Genomic DNA, 19,492 nt, shown 5'->3' on the forward strand with positions numbered 1-19,492 from the left:
AGATAATTTGAAATGAAATCGGGGCTGCTCAGCTGCCATTTCAGAAGGGAAGGGAGAGGGAGAGAGGAGCAGAGAGAGCAAAGAAAAAAGAAAAAAATAAAGAAAAAAAACAGTGTTTATTTAATGAAATGACACCATTCTGACTGGTTTCCAACTTGCTTAGAGTCTTAGGATGTCTTAGACATTAAAACATTTATTATGGCATAAGCTTTCATAGGAGGGACTGTCTTCTTTATGTGTCACAAGATTCTTGGTTGATCTGTCAGGGAATTGTCAGGCAAGGTTAGGAGGAGTGCTTGAGGCTGATGAAAAAATAACAGAGTCCCAAAAGCTGAGGGTCACGTGACAGGGACGAGTGAGGGGAAGACTTTGATAAACAGCTGCATCTTGAGAAAAGCTATAAACCTGATAGGGAAGCAACCTGACAAATAGGCAACCACCATCCATCAAGATTTATAGTATATGAGAATTAGATCAATATGACTTGTTTACCAAAACAGAATTCTTTTGCCTTAATATGTTTGAATCTAGCCATTTTAGTGTGCAGTATTCAGGTGCAAAGTAGAAGAGGTGTTTCAATCCCAGGATGATCACGGTCTCTTTCTCTATCAGCAGCTCTGTAAAAGAAATTGCTTCTTTTCCTGGTCTGTCACTGTTCACCCAGGAAAATATGTGTTTTAATTTAAGAAGCTCCTTATTCTGATACATGTTAAATTTCCCCTCAGATGTTAAGTTTCCTGTGGGAACAGTCTTTGCTTCTCTTACACAAATTTGAAATTCTGTGCTCAGAAATGCTTTCTTTTGCACAGAAAAATTATTATGCATGCAGAATAACCTATGCAAGTCTATATAGTATGGTGCATCATAGGCATCATAGAAACCGTACTTTGCATAATAGATCATTTTGCTTTTCATTTGAGAAGGCAGCTGTGTGGGAGGAGCAAAGAGTACCATGGTCATGACAAAAAGGTGCAGGGCCTCTGCTGCCAGAGATCTATGCCTGGCACATGGGAAAGGGGCTTCCCTGAAATCAGTCTTTAGGAAATCCGTAGAGATGCTTCTCTCTCTCCCTCCTCATTCTCTCTTTCTCTTTCTCTCTCTCTCATATCAAGCTTTTAACTGGTTAATTGCTTTTATTAATGATTTTATTGTGATGTGTTTTTGAAATTTTATATTCTTAAAAAAAAATCTTTGCCAACTTGAGTGCTCTTCAGAGCAGAAAAGTGAATAATAATAGCCATACTGCTAGGATCTTCCAAAATATTAAAACATCCTATGTTCTCAATGAGTATGAAGGCCAACAACAGCTAATGAACTGATAGCTGTGATTTCACATGTTGTGCCTATGATAATAACACCTTTGAGAACATCAAACAACAACATCTGCCTATCTCGGGTCCTTGGGAAGGATTCAATAGGTGAAGAAAAATGCCAAATCCAGTCTAAACATACAGTGATGACCAGAAGTGCTAAGGGACAGATAGATAGCCAGTTCGGGTAATTAGCAGGAGCTGCACCCCTTAATAGTTGGAGTTTTGTGACAGCATAGCTGAAATCTGGCTTTCCCATTGACCGCTTGTCAAAAGATCACAAGAGGGGATCACATGACCCGGGACACTGCGACAGTCATAAATATGAACCAGTTGTCAAGCATCCAAATGTAAATCATGTGACCATGGGGATGCTGCAGCGGTCATAAGTGTAAATAATGTCACTTTTTTCAATGCACTTGTAACTTTAAACAGTCTCTAAATGTACTGTTCTAAGTCGAGGACTATCTGTATTTACATATTTCCTGGAAATAGTGATTATTTCCAGGTAAGTAAGTGTATATCAGAGAATACCATGGCCTAAGACATACTTTCTGATGATAAATATCATGGCCCTAAGATATTTTGGAGTCTTAAATTTTCCACATAAGTATTAGAAAGTTTACTCATGCTGTCATTTTTCAGCTTCAGATAGAGCAGCTTTCCTCTAGAAATCCACATGCGAAGTATCATGGTATCTGGCAGGCTGCTGGTAAGATTTTTCAGGAGGAAGGTATCACTGCATTTTGGAAAGGTCATGTCCCCGCTCAACTTCTTTCCATCACATATGGGGCTGTCCAGGTGAGAATCAAACAATAATTTATCTATTCAGCCTGAAAACTGATGATTTTCTTAACTTCCAGAGTGATCTGTTTAGCTGCCTTCTTGTGTTTCTTTTCAAAAACTGACTTTACTTTTTGTAGAATTAATATGACACAATTGAGTTGTTAACGTGGAATGTTATGACTCTGGGACTAAAGATTTATTCTTAGCAAAATTTGGGATTTCATATTAACTTTTCTTTGTGTACTTTCTGTTCAGGTAATGAGTTAATTTAAGTAATTTGAAATATTAATTCAGAATCTCCATGCTTACACAAGAGTAATATCCTATTTTCTTTTGTCCAGACTTTGTACTCTGTCAATCCCTCTCTTAGAGGCCAAAAAACTCTTTGCTGTATTTTCTCTAATTTCACTTTCCTGCTACAACTTTTCACCCCACATCCTGAAATGCAAAATAAAATCTGTTAATTTTTGCCAAATGATGAGAAGCACATCAGATGCCTCTTCTTGTTTTGATTATTTAATGATAACCTATCTTGGATACTAGTTTGTAAACTGATGTAATTCTGAGGAGTCTAAATTGTTCTTTCTCAGATATTGGGTATGTTCACATAGAATGCTAATTCAGTATAAATTGAGGCAGGGTTTACTCAATTATTAAGGTTCAGCTATTGTAACATTAAACCATAAACTAACTATATTAACTGAATCCACACAACCCATTGAGAGCCTTTCATAAAGATAATCCTACCCCCATGCCTCATGCCTCTCCTATGTTGACCAGTCCAAGGCTTTGAAGGGCAGGATTAATTAGCTTTGGAGCAGGGGTGAAATCCAGCAGGTTCTGACAGGTTCCGGAGAACCGGTAGCAGAAATTTTGAGCAGTTCGGAGAACTGGTAAATACCACCTCTGGCTGGTTCCAGAGTGGGGTGGGAATGGGGATTTTGCAGTATCCTTTCCCCACAAGTGGGGAGGGAATGGGGATTTTGCAGTATCCTTCTGGAGCTGCACCATGCCCACAGAACTGGGTAGCAAAAAATTGGATTTCACCACTGCTTTGGAGTGCTTCCCTCCATTTCTAATCTCTTGGTTTTTCAGGTAATATTAGAAACTTAGTGTGTGGCAGCTGTGCTGGTGTCCTCAGCAAAACCCTGACCTATCCCTTTGACCTGTTCAAGAAGCGACTGCAAGTGGGTGGCTTTGAACAAGCCAGGGCGGCCTTTGGGCAGGTGAGAGGGGATTTGGCTTGTGGAGATCTGTCTTGTTCCTCTTTCCTCTCTTCCTCTTTTTCTATGCCAAATATATCAGGCAGTAGGGTGTATCTGCTGAAACAACCCCTTTTATGCAATATCTAAATGAAGAGTTCTGCCTCACCTGCTCTCCTACCCTTATTTTAGTGTTTCTCAACCATGGCAATTTCCAGATGTGTGGACTTCAACTCACAGAATTCTCCTCAATGGCCATGTGGGCTGTGGGATTCTGGGAGTTGGTCCACCCACCTGAAGTTGCTATGGTTGGGAAATACTGCCTTTGATGAAGACATTACTAGAAATATGTTCTGACCACCACTGAAATCTTGTAGCTTTGATGCTTGTAGCCTCCAAATGTATGCTGGATGCATTGCTTGTAATGGAGCCATTGCTGCCCCCCTCCCCCAGCTATTTCTAGATGAGAACCTGGAACCAATGCTTTCCCTCCTCCCCTTTGTTCCTGTTTCATGCAGAAGGATGGCGGTTTATCACATTGTGTTTTTGCTCAGCTTTTATTTATTTATTTATTTATTTGATTTCTATACCGCCCTTCTCCCGAAGGACTCAGGGCGGTGTACAGGCAAGAATAAAACAGACGGTACAATATACAAATTTAAAATGCAGTTAAAAAACTTATTTTAAAATTGGCCTGAGAAGTAAAATATATAATAAGCTAAAAAACCCCATTTAAAATTAATTTCTAAGAATTTAAAAATTTGTTAAAATCAATTTAAGCCAGCCCCGCGCGAATAAAAAGATGTGTCTTCAGTTCGCGACGGAATGTCCGAAGGTCAGGTATTTGGTGTAAACCCGGGGGAAGTTCGTTCCAGAGGGTGGGAGCCCCCACAGAGAAGGACCTTCCCCTGGGGGCCGCCAGCCGACATTGCTTGGCGGACGGCACCCTGAGAAGTCCCTCTCTGTGAGAGCGTACGGGTCGGAGAGCGTACGGGAGGCATGTGGTAACAGCAGGCAGTCCCGTAAGCTTGCAGTTGAATGAAGTACAGTTTGTGCAAACCACAGTTGCCTGTACTTTAAACAGAGATGGGTTTTGTTATAAACAGAGCCTAGTAGTTTTAAATTGTGTGTGAAGAAGAGAGGAAGGGGAAGTGGGAGGACCTGAACTCAAGGCTTCTCACATCTTGTTCATGTAATAATAAGGCACAACTTAGATTTGCCTCTAGTTGGTGCCCCCTTATTCTACCTTCTTCTTTCAAAGTATTGAACATACACCCTTTCACAATAAAACTGTGTTATAAACGTTTGTGCTGAGTTTCTTTTTTGTTCAACTAGCCAGTTTTTGGTGGCTTTTTTTCTAAATCTCAATCCATAGCTCTTAAGTATACCGTTCCTGATTCTTTTTCTCATTTTCTGTCTGGAGACCAATATGCATAATCTGGCTACATTTCAGGGTCAGTTTCCATGAGAGAGCACAAACATAAATACTTCTTTCCACGACTTTTCCCCATGATTACATGAGACTGAATCCAACGTCCTGTTATGTAGGAGAAAAGACTTTGTACCCAGCCTGAATCTCTGCTCTGGCTCACTCACTTCTTGTGTCTGCAGGTTCGAACGTACACTAGCATCATGGACTGTGCTCGACAAATAATCTTGGATGAGGGACCCAGGGGATTCTTCAAGGGTCTCTCCCCAAGCTTGTTGAAGGCTGCTTTCTCTACTGGCTTCACCTTTTTCTGGTATGAGCTCTTTTGCAATCTTCTGCTAACAATGCAAAACTCCAGTGGTTCCAAGAAGCAAGAAGGCTAATGTAAGCAAGAGTTGCTGCCTGCCTCCAGTGGATGTCCTTGGAATGTAATTCTGGCAGCTGCAGGCATCTTCGTTGGGGACTGAGGGGTGAGGCAGGGCATATGGGATTAGAGAGTCGAGATAAGTGACTCTTTGCCCAAGCCCAGGATGCACATTGCTCATTGATTTGGTTCAAAACAGAAAATGGTGGCTACCACAACACCTGCTCAGGTTGTCTCTTTAGTCTGCAGCTGCAGCATTTGTGAGTCTTGATGAGGTTCATCATCAAGGCCTCTGAAGATCTTTGTTGCAAAGGTGTGTCTACTTTTTCTATTGTTTCATAACAGAGGGTTTGAATCAGACCCCGCTTCACATATCAAAATCCCCTTTTGTGACCCTGGAAACTTGGTACCCTTAAACAGAACCATATATTGACTAGTGGATGGCCAGACTCCTCCAGCATGGCCATTTTGCAATGCCTGTGATAAACTGGAGATCCTGGTATTCAGTAGTGCCGATGGGACATTTGCTTAATAGACAACTACCTGCCTTGGCCATTCAACCCCGGTTGCTATTGTAAAAATGCAATAGCTGTTTTGTCAGCCATTCTCTTGCCTCTTGGCTGAGGTTCTTGCAGGCCTTGTGATTTTGCAGTGTTGCATTAGTGAGTCTGTGGAAATTGTCTGTTGCCAAAATCCTAAACAAAATAGAGGAAGCTCTGCATGCATATCTTTCCCTTCTGTGTTAGCAGGGCCATTAGTGTTCATGGTTCCTCTTGCCCTGTCCATACATACCGGTAAATATATTTTGCCACTACTCCAAATTAAAAATAGAGGGCAAGCATACAAGCGGCCTGTAAATTAGACACTTGTATTTTTGCACTATCAACTTCTTTCTTACTAAAACACACATGCTGGATCTAAATTCTTAAGAAGTTTTCATTTTAAACTTTTTCATTTTGAATCAAAGTGATGAAAAAATAGTGTTGACTATACAATTATTCAGTTTCATTTTGTGATAGGATACATCTTTTAAATTATTGTAATGATTTTTCTTAAACAATGTTATCCCCGATAGCTTTTTTTTTCCAAGAAAAAGCTCTGGAATAACAGTGGATACTTTTTTTCAGCAAACTCTTAACATTTAGTGAAAAAACAGTTGAAAAGGACCATTTGCCTGGCTGAATTTGGTCAATTTTACATATGATGAAAGCTATAGAGAAAATTAAACTATTGGTGCAATCTTGTCGAAGATTACTCAGAAATAAATCCCACTATGCACATTTAGAATTGCAGCCTTTACTTTCCAAGTCATGGATAGATTTCTCAATTTCCTGGTACATGCTCTGTATTTACAATTCAAAGTTCACAGTAATTGGGTAAGTAAGTTTGCTTTAAGGCTTTGTCCTCACGAGCTGAATATTCTTGGACTAATTCAGTTTTGCCTGATATAAAATACATGAGTTTTCATAGTCCCAGTTTCACACACAGAAAGAAGCTGATTCTCTGTTCCCTGCCCATTTTCTATGCACTTATCTGTAAAATGTAAATGTAAAAGCATAAAAATAATATATATATATTTATTTAGATATTTTTGTACTCTATAACCTTTGCATGGTATCTGGGGGAAAAACAATGACTGCAACCTGATAGGATAAGTACAGTTGGGAAATCACCAAATTTCTTACAACAATCAAGTTGATTTCCACTCCATTTCCACTCAGCATAGGACAGACAATCCACGTTCAGATACACTGTTAAGTTGAAGGTACTGTAGTAATACACAAGAACACTCCAGTTTGCTATATACCTGATAGATATATAAACAAAGCTTCTGAAAAGAGAGAGATTTTAAAAAAATAGATTTGTTTCCAGCAGTATCTGCAAATTCTTTTTATAAAACCTCCAGTACTGGCAGGATGGATTTTAATTCTTTTAGTATCAAATCATGCTGAATTAGTAGAACCAGAGCCATTGATGTTTGGAAGCACAGAGACTGCAAGCAGGAAAGTTTCAAGTTACTTTCTTTTGCTTACCTACTGGGTCAGGTTGTTCCTTGTACTCTTATCTGTATTTATTTTCATAAGAGCTGTGAAAGTCACATTCCAGCTACATTGCATACCCTTGGAAGGGCCCTGATTTGTGCAAACTTTGACTTATGTACCCTAAGAACAAAGGTTGCTTGTATTTCTATGAAATGTTTGTTTTGGACAGGTGGGTTCTCTTCCCAAAATATTCATAGGCCTTCTTTTGTTGTCTAAGATTGGAATTGCTGATTCAGATTCTTTCTAAAATGCACTTAGGGTAGGCTCCTTTCTCAAAAGGCAAACAACAGGTTCACCAGAAATGCAGCAACAACTGTCCTTGACAGTTTTTTTAATTATTATTTTATTTATCAAATTTTGACTCCTTAATGAATCTGGATAGATTACAGACAAAAAACAATAAATATGGATAAGAACACTACTGACTAGACCAGTGTTTCTCAACCTTGATAACTTTAAAATGGATGGACTTCAACTCCCATAATCCCCCAGCCAGCATACTCCCAGAATTTCACCTCTGCCCCAGCATGCTGGTTGAGGAATTCTGAGAGTTGAAGTCCACCCATCTTAAAATTGACAAGGTTGACAATCACTGGACTGGAACAACACCGGTTATGAATTAACCATAACTAAAAGGGGTTCCACAATCACTTTGCCCTCAAGGGCTCTTGTGTCTTTCCCCACCTATACAATAGAGGCATTACCTCATGAAACCTGTCTTTCTGTCAGAATTACCTTCTTTTTAAGCAATGCAAACTAGCAAGCTTAAAAGGCAAGCATGTAGTCACAGAAATCCAAAGAAAGAAGGAAGACTTCACATTTGTGGTCTCCAAATATAAGCTACTGTAGGTCACTTATCTTTCAGTTCTCCTCTATCCTTTAGTGCCTCCTTCAATCTGCTTCCTCAAATACATTAATTTTAAGATATTGTGCCTTATGACAGTGCCAAAAATCAGTGTACACTTTAATACTTCAGTGTTTACAAGGCAGCATAACATCAATAGGTCGTCAGTCTTTCCCCACACCTAAAAAATCGTTGATGGTTATTACCTGGGCACCTATGCCAATGAGAACTCAAGACAGATTTGTACTCCTAGTACTGTAATCTAAATGATCTTTGCTGACATCTAGGGTTGTGCAAGGTTTCAGAGTCCATTACTGAGATTTTTGTTCACTCCCTGTGTTTAACATGAATGCTTAATGTATAACACTGTATCTGTATTTTTCATATAAAGAGTTATTTTTTGTGGCTGAGACAGTTTGGACCATCCAGTTTTCTAGTCCATAGAACATGTGTCTATCTTGAAAGAAAAATAAATATATAAATATATTTGTCATAAATTTGTGGATTATTTTTTTTCTTTTTGCAATCACCACTCTTTGCTTCTGAGAATCCAATGGAGAAGTAGCATGTAAACATCCCTTTTCATTTTACTGCACCTAAACAGTACCTAAGAAGGACTTGGGAAAGGCAGCTGGTGTTTGGCAGGGAAATGATATTAATGCTTTTTATAAACAGTGCCCTTAATGTCTGATTATTGTATTTGGGAGTCCTACAAATAAAAAGATATCATTTGAGAGGCTGCAGGTGTTGGAAACCTGAAGGGGAGGAAGAGGTCAAGTTCAACATTGATAAGATTGGGTGGCTGTGTGGTTTTGTGCCCCTCCTCCAGAAATAGGGATTTTATCTTTAGTCCTGAACTAAGTTGCACTTGCTTATTCAGGGCTTGTGCATAGCTTTATGAATGCACAGCTTCTGCTTGTGGCTGAAAAATTTTCACACAAATCCATTCTGTCTCAATTGTACCTCTTTAGAAGCCACCCATGCTTTAGTCACCACGCCTAGGCTACTGCAACGTGATGTACATGGAGTTGCCATTCAACTCCAGCTGGATATGAATGCAGTGACACAGGCAATTATGGGCCTGCCTCATGTTGTTCATGTAGCACCTTTGCTCTATGAGCTGCACTGAATATTGGCAGGTTCCAGAGATATCCACCATTCTAAATCCTATATATAAAATAAGCGAAAAAATGAATCAGTTTAATAATTAGTAATTAATTAATTACTTCAGAGATGCAAAACCAGAATTGTTGGACTATGTGTATTAACAGAAATTATTCTTTTAATAATTTAATAATAAATTATTCTTTCCTTGTGTGATTGGTGGCTCTCCTAAATCAAATATGTACATTTCTGATTGTTTTGGTTTTCTTTTACAAGTTTGTCAGCTTTGAATTTCTGACAAAGCTGGTGCACCATGGCACGCCTTATGATGCCCGTGACTTCACTGTGCACTTTATCTGTGGCGGTCTGTCTGCTTGTGCTGCTACTGTGACAGTTCAGCCTCTTGACACGTTGCGCACTCGCTTGGCTGCCCAAGGAGAACCGAAGGTAAGAGATGGATGAAAGATTTTCCACCACCCCCCATCCCACCCCCTGCGCTTCCAGATTAATTCTGCTCTTGCTACCTGGAGAATAGTCTGGTTCCTTACTTTACATCAACAGTATTTATTTAATACTAGTTTATATGTTTAATCGGGAGAGGAGTTGAGGGTACAAAGGGTGAGGAGTGACTATAGATTATGACTTATGTTGTATTTTAATTTATGATTGTTAATTTTATACCCTGTACTTTGTTCTGGGAAGTCTTGGGGGGGGGAGAGAGGTGGGGGAGGGAGGGGGAGGGGGTGGAAGATGAAGGATTATTAATGTACAGGAATGATTGAAGATATGTAATCAAAAAATATAGATAATTTGAAATGAAATCGGGGCTGCTCAGCTGCCATTTCAGAAGGGAAGGGAGAGGGAGGGAGGAGCAGAGAGAGCAAAGAAAAAAGAAAAAAAATAAAGAAAAAAACCAGTGTTTATTTAATGAAATGACACCATTCTGACTGGTTTCCAACTTGCTTAGAGTCTTAGGGTGTCTTAGACATTAAAACATTTATTATGGCATAAGCTTTCATAGGAGGGACTGTCTTCTTTATGTGTCACAAGATTCTTGGTTGATCTGTCAGGGAATTGTCAGGCAAGGTTAGGAGGAGTGCTTGAGGCTGATGAAAAAATAACAGAGTCCCAAAAGCTGAGGGTCACGTGACAGGGACGAGTGAGGGGAAGACTTTGATAAACAGCTGCATCTTGAGAAAAGCTATAAACCTGATAGGGAAGCAACCTGACAAATAGGCAACCACCATCCATCAAGATTTATAGTATATGAGAATTAGATCAATATGACTTGTTTACCAAAACAGAGTTCTTTTGCCTTAATATGTTTGAATCTAGCCATTTTAGTGTGCAGTATTCAGGTGCAAAGTAGAAGAGGTGTTTCAATCCCAGGATGATCACGGTCTCTTTATCTGTCAGCAGCTCTGTAAAAGAAGTTGCTTCTTTTCCTGGTCTGTCACTGTTCACCCAGGAAAATATGTGTTTTAATTTAAGAAGCTCCTTATTCTGATACATGTTAAATTTCCCCTCAGATGTTAAGTTTCCTGTGGGAACAGTCTTTGCTTCTCTTACACAAATTTGAAATTCTGTGCTCAGAAATGCTTTCTTTTGCACAGAAAAATTATTATGCATGCAGAATAACCTATGCAAGTCTATATAGTATTGTGCATCATAGGCATCATAGAAACCGTACTTTGCATAATAGATCATTTTGCTTTTCATTTGAGAAGGCAGCTGTGTGGGAGGAGCAAAGAGTACCATGGTCATGACAAAAAGGTGCAGGGCCTCTGCTGCCAGAGATCTATGGGAAAGGGGCTTCCCTGAGATCAGTCTTTAGGAAATCCGTAGAGATGCTTCTCTGTCTCCCTCCTCATTCTCTCTTTCTCTTTCTCTCTCTCATATCAAGCTTTTAACTGGTTAATTGCTTTTATTAATGATTTTATTGTGATGTGTTTTTGAAATTTTATATTCTTAAAAAAAAATCTTTGCCAACTTGAGTGCTCTTCAGAGCAGAAAAGTGAATAATAATAGCCATACTGCTAGGATCTTCCAATATATTAAAACATCCTATGTTCTCAATGAGTATGAAGGCCAACAGCAGCTAATGAACTGATAGCTGTGATTTCACATGTTGTGCCTATGATAATAACACCTTTGAGAACATCAAACAACAACATCTGCCTATCTCGGGTCCTTGGGAAGGATTCAATAGGTGAAGAAAAATGCCAAATCCAGTCTAAACATACAGTGATGACCAGAAGTGCTAAGGGATAGATAGCCAGTTCGGGTAATTAGCAGGAGCTGCACCCCTTAATAGTTGGAGTTTTGTGACAGCATAGCTGAAATCTGGCTTCCATACTGAGAACAAAATTTGCATCATGGCTAAGGAAAGATGCTCCCCCCTTAAATTGTTTTAGATTTACAGGAACCTCCGCCACGCTGTAGTCAGCATGTACCAGAAGGAAGGGCTGCTGACTTTCTATAGGGGGCTGACCCCAACCATCATTGCCATTGTTCCTTATGCCGGCTTCCAGTTTTCCTTCTACAGTTTCCTGAAGAGGATGTACAACTGGATTGCTCCAAGTGATGAGATGAAAAAAGGTTGGTGCCAATGGTGGGGCTGGGCAGGGAAAAGCTAAGGCAGGTCTAAGCTGGGCTTAGAAAGTCTGCTGCCTCAAGGTTGGAAATCAGTTGGCGGCAAAATTATAAGTGTAAAATCAGTAAGTAAATAGGAACCCATTGAGAGCCTTTCATAAAGATAATCCTACCCCCGTGCCTCGTGCCTCTCCTATGTTGACCAGTCCAGGGCTTTGAAGGGCAGGATTAATTAGCTTTGGAGCAGGGGTGAAATCCAGCAGGTTCTGACAGGTTCCAGAGAACCGGTAGCAGAAATTTTGAGCAGTTCGGAGAACTGGTAAATACCACCTCTGGCTGGTCCCAGAGTGGGGTGGGAATGGGGATTTTGCAGTATCCTTTCCCCACAAGTGGGGAGGGAATGGGGATTTTGCAGTATCCTTCTGGAGCTGCACCATGCCCACAGAACTGGGTAGCAAAAAATTGGATTTCACCACTGCTTTGGAGTGCTTCCCTGCATTTCTAACCTCTTGGTTTTTCAGGTAATATTAGAAACTTAGTGTGTGGCAGCTGTGCTGGTGTCCTCAGCAAAACCCTGACCTATCCCTTTGACCTGTTCAAGAAGCGACTGCAAGTGGGTGGCTTTGAACAAGCCAGGGCGGCCTTTGGGCAGGTGAGAGGGGATTTGGCTTGTGGAGATCTGTCTTGTTCCCCTTTCCTCTCTTCCTCTTTTTCTATGCCAAATATATCAGGCAGTAGGGTGTATCTGCTGAAACAACCAGACTTTCCCCTTTTATGCAATATCTAAATGAGGAGTTCTGCCTCACCTGCTCTCCTACCCTTATTTTAGTGTTTCTCAACCATGGCAATTTGAATGTGTGGACTTCAACTCACAGAATTCTCCTCAATGGCCATGTGGGCTGTGGGATTCTGGGAGTTGGTCCACCCACCTGAAGTTGCTATGGTTGGGAAATACTGCCTTTGATGAAGACATTACTAGAAATATGTTCTGACCACCACTGAAATCTTGTAGCTTTGATGCTTGTAGCCTCCAAATGTATGCTGGATGCATTGCTTGTAATGGAGCCATTGCTGCCCCCCTCCCCCGGCTATTTCTAGATGAGAACCTGGAACCAATGCTTTCCCTCCTCCCCTTTGTTCCTGTTTCATGCAGAAGGATGGCGGTTTATCACATTGTGTTTTTGCTCAGCTTGCAGTTGAGGGGCCGGAATAGCTCAGGCTGTAAGGAGCCTGTTATTAGAACACAATAGCCTGCAATTACTGCAGGTTCAAGCCCGGCCCAAGGTTGACTCAGCCTTCCATCCTTTATAAGGTAGGTAAAATGAGGACCCAGATTGTTGGGGGGGCAATAAGTTGACTTTGTAAATATACAAATTTAAATGCAGTTAAAAACTTATTTTAAAATTGGCCTGAGAAGTAAAATATATAATAAGCTAAAACCCCATTTAAAATTAATTTCTAAGAATTTAAAATTTGTTAAAATCAATTTAAGCCAGCCGAATAAAAAGATGTGTCTTCAGTTGCGGAATGTCGAAGGTCAGGTATTTGGTGTAAACCCGGGAAGTTCGTTCCAGAGGGTGGGAGCCCCCACAGAGAAGGACCTTCTGGGGGCAGCCGAATGCTTTGGCGGGGCACCCTGAGAAGTCCCTCTCTGTGAGAGCGATGGTCGGAGAGCGTTGGGAGGCATGTAACAGCAGGCAGTCCGTAAGCTTGCAGTTGAGGGGCCGGAATAGCTCAGGCTGTAAGGAGCCTGTTATTAGAACACAATAGCCTGCAATTACTGCAGGTTCAAGCCCGGCCCAAGGTTGACTCAGCCTTCCATCCTTTATAAGGTAGGTAAAATGAGGACCCAGATTGTTGGGGGGGCAATAAGTTGACTTTGTAAATATACAAATAGAATGAGACTATTGCCTTATACACTGTAAGCCGCCCTGAGTCTTCGGAGAAGGGCGGGATATAAATGTAAAAAAAAAAAAAAGAATGAAGTAGAGTTTGTGCAAACCACAGTTGCCCGTATTTTAAACAGAGATGGGTTTTGTTATAAACAGAGCCTAGTAGTTTTAAATTGTGTGTGAAGAAGAGAGGAAGGGGAAGTGGGAGGACCTGAACTCAAGGCTTCTCACATCTTGTTCATGTAATGTGCTCGACAAATAATCTTGGATGAGGGACCCAGGGATTCTTCAAGGCCTCTCCCAAGCTTGTTGAAGGCTGCTTTCTCTGGCTTCACCTTTTCTGGTATGAGCTCTTTTGCAATCTTCTGCTAACAATGCAAAACTCCAGTGGTTCCAAGAAGCAAGAAGGCTAATGTAAGCAAGAGTTGCTGCCTGCCTCCAGTGGATGTCCTTGGAATGTAATTCTGGCAGCTGCAGGCATCTTCGTTGGGGACTGAGGGGTGAGGCAGGGCATATGGGATTAGAGAGTCGAGATAAGTGACTCTTTGCCCAAGCCCAGGATGCACATTGCTCATTGATTTGGTTCAAAACAGAAAATGGTGGCTACCACAACACCTGCTCAGGTTGTCTCTTTAGTCTGCAGCTGCAGCATTTGTGAGTCTTGATGAGGTTCATCATCAAGGCCTCTGAAGATCTTTGTTGCAAAGGTGTGTCTACTTTTTCTATTGTTTCATAACAGAGGGTTTGAATCAGACCCCGCTTCACATATCAAAATCCCCTTTTGTGACCCTGGAAACTTGGTACCCTTAAACAGAACCATATATTGACTAGTGGATGGCCAGACTCCTCCAGCACGCCATTTTGCAATGCCTATGATAAACTGGAGATCCTGGTATTCAGTAGTGCCGATGGGACATTTGCTTAATAGACAACTACCTGCCTTGGCCATTCAACCCCGGTTGCTATTGTAAAAATGCAATAGCTGTTTTGTCAGCCATTCTCTTGCCTCTTGGCTGAGGTTCTTGCAGGCCTTGTGATTTTGCAGTGTTGCATTAGTGAGTCTGTGGAAATTGTCTGTTGCCAAAATCCTAAACAAAATAGAGGAAGCTCTGCATGCATATCTTTCCCTTCTGTGTTAGCAGGGCCATTAGTGTTCATGGTTCCTCTTGCCCTGTCCATACATACTGGTAAATATATTTTGCCACTACTCCAAATTAAAAATAGAGGGCAAGCATACAAGCGGCCTGTAAATTACACACTTGTATTTTTGCACTATCAACTTCTTTCTTACTAAAACACACATGCTGGATCTAAATTCCTAAGAAGTTTTCATTTAAAACTTTTTCATTTTGAATCAAAGTGATGAAAAAATAGTGTTGACTATACAATTATTCAGTTTCATTTTGTGATAGGATACATCTTTTAAATTATTGTAATGATTTTTCTTAAACAATGTTATCCCCTGATAGCTTTTTTTTTCCCCCAAGAAAAAGCTCTGGAATAACAGTGGATACTTTTTTTCAGCAAACTCTTAACATTTAGTGAAAAAACAGTTGAAAAGGACCATTTGCCTGGCTGAATTTGGCCAATTTTACATATGATGAAAGCTATAGAGAAAATTAAACGATTGGTGCAATCTTGTCGAAGATTACTCAGAAATAAATCCCACTATGCACATTTAGAATTGCAGCCTTTTCCCAGACATAATGTCTTGTGGTTTATATATATATATATATATATATATATATATATATATATATATATATATATATATATATATATATATATATATATATATATATATATATATATATATATATATATATATATATATATATATATATATATATATATATATATATATATATATATATATATATATATATATATATATATATATATATATATATATATATATATATATATATATATATATATATATATATATATATATATATATATATATATATATATATATATATATATATATATATATATATATATATATATATATATATATATATATATATATATATATATATATATATATATATATATATATATATATATATATATATATATATATATATATATATATATATATATATATATATATATATATATATATATATATATATATATATATATATATATATATATATATATATATATATATATATATATATATATATATATATATATATATATATATATATATATATATATATATATATATATATATATATATATGGATTCTTCAAGGCCTCTCCCAAGCTTGTTGAAGGCTGCTTTCTCTACCGGCTTCACCTTTTTCTGGTATGAGCTCTTTTGCAATCTTCTGCTAACAATGCAAAACTCCAGTGGTTCCAAGAAGCAAGAAGGCTAATGTAAGCAAGAGTTGCTGCCTGCCTCCAGTGGATGTCCTTGGAATGTAATTCTGGCAGCTGCAGGCATCTTCGTTGGGGACTGAGGGGTGAGGCAGGGCATATGGGATTAGAGAGTCGAGACAAGTGACTCTTTGCCCAAGCCCAGGATGCACATTGCTCATTGGTTTGGTTCAAAACAGAAAATGGTGGCTCACCACAACACCTGCTCAGGTTGTCTCTTTAGTCTGCAGCTGCAGCATTTGTGAGTCTTGATGAGGTTCATCATCAAGGCCTCTGAAGATCTTTGTTGCAAAGGTGTGTCTACTTTTTCTATTGTTTCATAACAGAGGGTTTGAATCAGACCCCGCTTCACATATCAAAATCCCCTTTTGTGACCCTGGAAACTTGGTACCCTTAAACAGAACCATATATTGACTAGTGGATGGCCAGACTCCTCCAGCACGGCCATTTTGCAATGCCTGTGATAAACTGGAGATCCTGGTATTCAGTAGTGCCGATGGGACATTTGCTTAATAGACAACTACCTGCCTTGGCCATTCAACCCCGGTTGCTATTGTAAAAATGCAATAGCTGTTTTGTCAGCCATTCTCTTGCCTCTTGGCTGAGGTTCTTGCAGGCCTTGTGATTTTGCAGTGTTGCATTAGTGAGTCTGTGGAAATTGTCTGTTGCCAAAATCCTAAACAAAATAGAGGAAGCTCTGCATGCATATCTTTCCCTTCTGTGTTAGCAGGGCCATTAGTGTTCATGGTTCCTCTTGCCCTGTCCATACATACTGGTAAATATATTTTGCCACTACTCCAAATTAAAAATAGAGGGCAAGCATACAAGCGGCCTGTAAATTAGACACTTGTATTTTTGCACTATCAACTTCTTTCTTACTAAAACACACATGCTGGATCTAAATTCCTAAGAAGTTTTCATTTAAAACTTTTTCATTTTGAATCAAAGTGATGAAAAAATAGTGTTGACTATACAATTATTCAGTTTCATTTTGTGATAGGATACATCTTTTAAATTATTGTAATGATTTTTCTTAAACAATGTTATCCCCTGATAGCTTTTTTTTTCCCCCAAGAAAAAGCTCTGGAATAACAGTGGATACTTTTTTTCAGCAAACTCTTAACATTTAGTGAAAAAACAGTTGAAAAGGACCATTTGCCTGGCTGAATTTGGCCAATTTTACATATGATGAAAGCTATAGAGAAAATTAAACGATTGGTGCAATCTTGTCGAAGATTACTCAGAAATAAATCCCACTATGCACATTTAGAATTGCAGCCTTTACTTTCCAAGTCATTGGTAGATTTCTCAATTTCCTGGTACATGCTCTGTATTTACAATTCAAAGTTCACAGTAATTGGGTAAGTAAGTTTGCTTTAAGGCTTTGTCCTCACGAGCTGAATATTCTTGGACTAATTCAGTTTTGCCTGATATAAAATATATGAGTTTTCATAGTCCCAGTTTCACACACAGAAAGAAGCTGATTCTCTGTTCCCTGCCCATTTTCTATGCACTTATCTGTAAAATGTAAATGTAAAAGCATAAAAATAATATATATATATTTATTTAGATATTTTTGTACTCTATAACCTTTGCATGATATCTGGGGGGGAAAACAATGACTGCAACCTGATAGGATAAGTACAGTTGGGAAATCACCAAATTTCTTACAACAATCAAGTTCATTTCCACTCCATTTCCACTCAGCATAGGACAATCCACGTTCAGATACACTGTTAAGTTGAAGGTACTATAGTAATACACAAGAACACTCCAGTTTGCTATATACCTGATAGATATATAAACAAGGCTTCTGAAAAGAGAGAGATTTTAAAAAATAGATTTGTTTCCAGCAGTATCTGCAAATTCTTTTTATAAAACCTCCAGTACTGGCAGGATGGATTTTAATTCTTTTAGTATCAAATCATGCTGAATCAGTAGAACCAGAGCCATTGATGTTTGGAAGCACAGAGACTGCAAGCAGGAAAGTTTCAAGTTACTTTCTTTTGCTTACCTACTGGGTCAGGTTGTTCCTTGTACTCTTATCTGTATTTATTTTCATAAGAGCTGTGAAAGTCACATTCCAGCTACATTGCATACCCTTGGAAGGGCCCTGATTTGTGCAAACTTTGACTTATGTACCCTAAGAACAAAGGTTGCTTGTATTTCTATGAAATGTTTGTTTTGGACAGGTGGGTTCTCTTCCCAAAGTGTTCATAGGCCTTCTTTTGTTGTCTAAGATTGGAATTGCTGATTCAGATTCTTTCTAAAATGCACTTACGGTAGGCTCCTTTCTCAAAAGGCAAACAACAGGTTCACCAGAAATGCAGCAACAACTGTCCTTGACAGTTTTTTTTAATTATTATTTTATTTATCAAAATTTGACTCCTTAATGAATCTGGATAGATTACAGACAAAAAACAATAAATATGGATAAGAACACTACTGACTAGACCAGTGTTTCTCAACCTTGATAACTTTAAAATGGATGGACTTCAACTCCCATAATCCCCCAGCCAGCATACTCCCAGAATTTCACCTCTGCCCCAGCAAGCTGGTTGAGGAATTCTGAGAGTTGAAGTCTACCCATCTTAAAATTGACAAGGTTGACAATCACTGGACTGGAACAACACCAGTTATGAATTAACCATAACTAAAAGGGGTTCCACAATCACTTTGCCCTCAAGGGCTCTTGTGTCTTTCCCCACCTATACAATAGAGGCATTACCTCATGAAACCTGTCTTTCTGTTAGAATTACCTTCTTTTTAAGCATGCAAACTAGCAAGCTTAAAAGGCAAGCATGTAGTCACAGAAATCCAAAGAAAGAAGGAAAACTTCACATTTGTGGTCTCCAAATATAAGCTACTGTAGGTCACTTATCTTTCAGTTCTCCTCTATCCTTTAGTGCCTCCTTCAATCTGCTTCCTCAAATACATTAATTTTAAGATATTGTGCCTTATGACAGTGCCAAAAATCAGTGTACACTTTAATACTTCAGTGTTTACAAGGCAGCATAACATCAATAGGTCGTCAGTCTTTCCCCACACCTAAAAAATCGTTGATGGTTATTACCTGGGCACCTATGCCAATGAGAACTCAGACAGATTTGTACTCCTAGTACTGTAATCTAAATGATCTTTGCTGACATCTAGGGTTGTGCAAGGTTTCAGAGTCCATTACTGAGATTTTTGTTCACTCCCTGTGTTTAACATGAATGCTTAATGTATAACACTGTATCTGTATTTTTCATATAAAGAGTTATTTTTTGTGGCTGAGACAGTTTGGACCATCCAGTTTTCTAGTCCATAGAACATGTGTCTATCTTGAAAGAAAAATAAATATATAAATATATTTGTCATAAATTTGTGGATTATTTTTTTTCTTTTTGCAATCACCACTCTTTGCTTCTGAGAATCCAATGGAGGAGCAGCATGTAAACATCCCTTTTCATTTTACTGCACCTAAACAGTACCTAAGAAGGACTTGGGAAAGGCAGCTGGTGTTTGGCAGGGAAATGATATTAATGCTTTTTATAAACA

The 19,492-nt window shown here is 38.9% G+C and overlaps 1 protein-coding gene across 1 annotated transcript; it reads left to right on the forward strand.

The window, feature by feature from the left end:
• Window positions 1-952: 952 nt before the first annotated feature.
• Window positions 953-19,323, forward strand: LOC131190573 (mitochondrial thiamine pyrophosphate carrier-like). Its single transcript, XM_058167912.1, has 7 exons — window positions 953-969; window positions 1,922-2,111; window positions 9,358-9,528; window positions 11,496-11,679; window positions 12,195-12,449; window positions 13,954-14,023; window positions 15,840-19,323. The coding sequence occupies exons 1-7, from the start codon at window positions 953-955 to the stop codon at window positions 15,949-15,951; spliced, it is 999 nt and encodes a 332-aa protein (XP_058023895.1). The 3' UTR covers window positions 15,952-19,323.
• Window positions 19,324-19,492: the final 169 nt, after the last annotated feature.

Source organism: Ahaetulla prasina, chromosome 2, assembly GCF_028640845.1.
Source record: "Ahaetulla prasina isolate Xishuangbanna chromosome 2, ASM2864084v1, whole genome shotgun sequence".
Lineage (NCBI taxonomy): Eukaryota > Metazoa > Chordata > Lepidosauria > Squamata > Colubridae > Ahaetulla > Ahaetulla prasina.

Coding starts and splice junctions, on each gene's coding strand:
- LOC131190573 (XM_058167912.1), top strand. Junction 2,112..9,357: donor TCACATATGGGGCTGTCCAG/GTGAGAATCAAA, acceptor TTCTTTTACAAG/TTTGTCAGCTTTGAATTTCT. Junction 11,680..12,194: donor AAGTGATGAGATGAAAAAAG/GTTGGTGCCAAT, acceptor TTGGTTTTTCAG/GTAATATTAGAAACTTAGTG.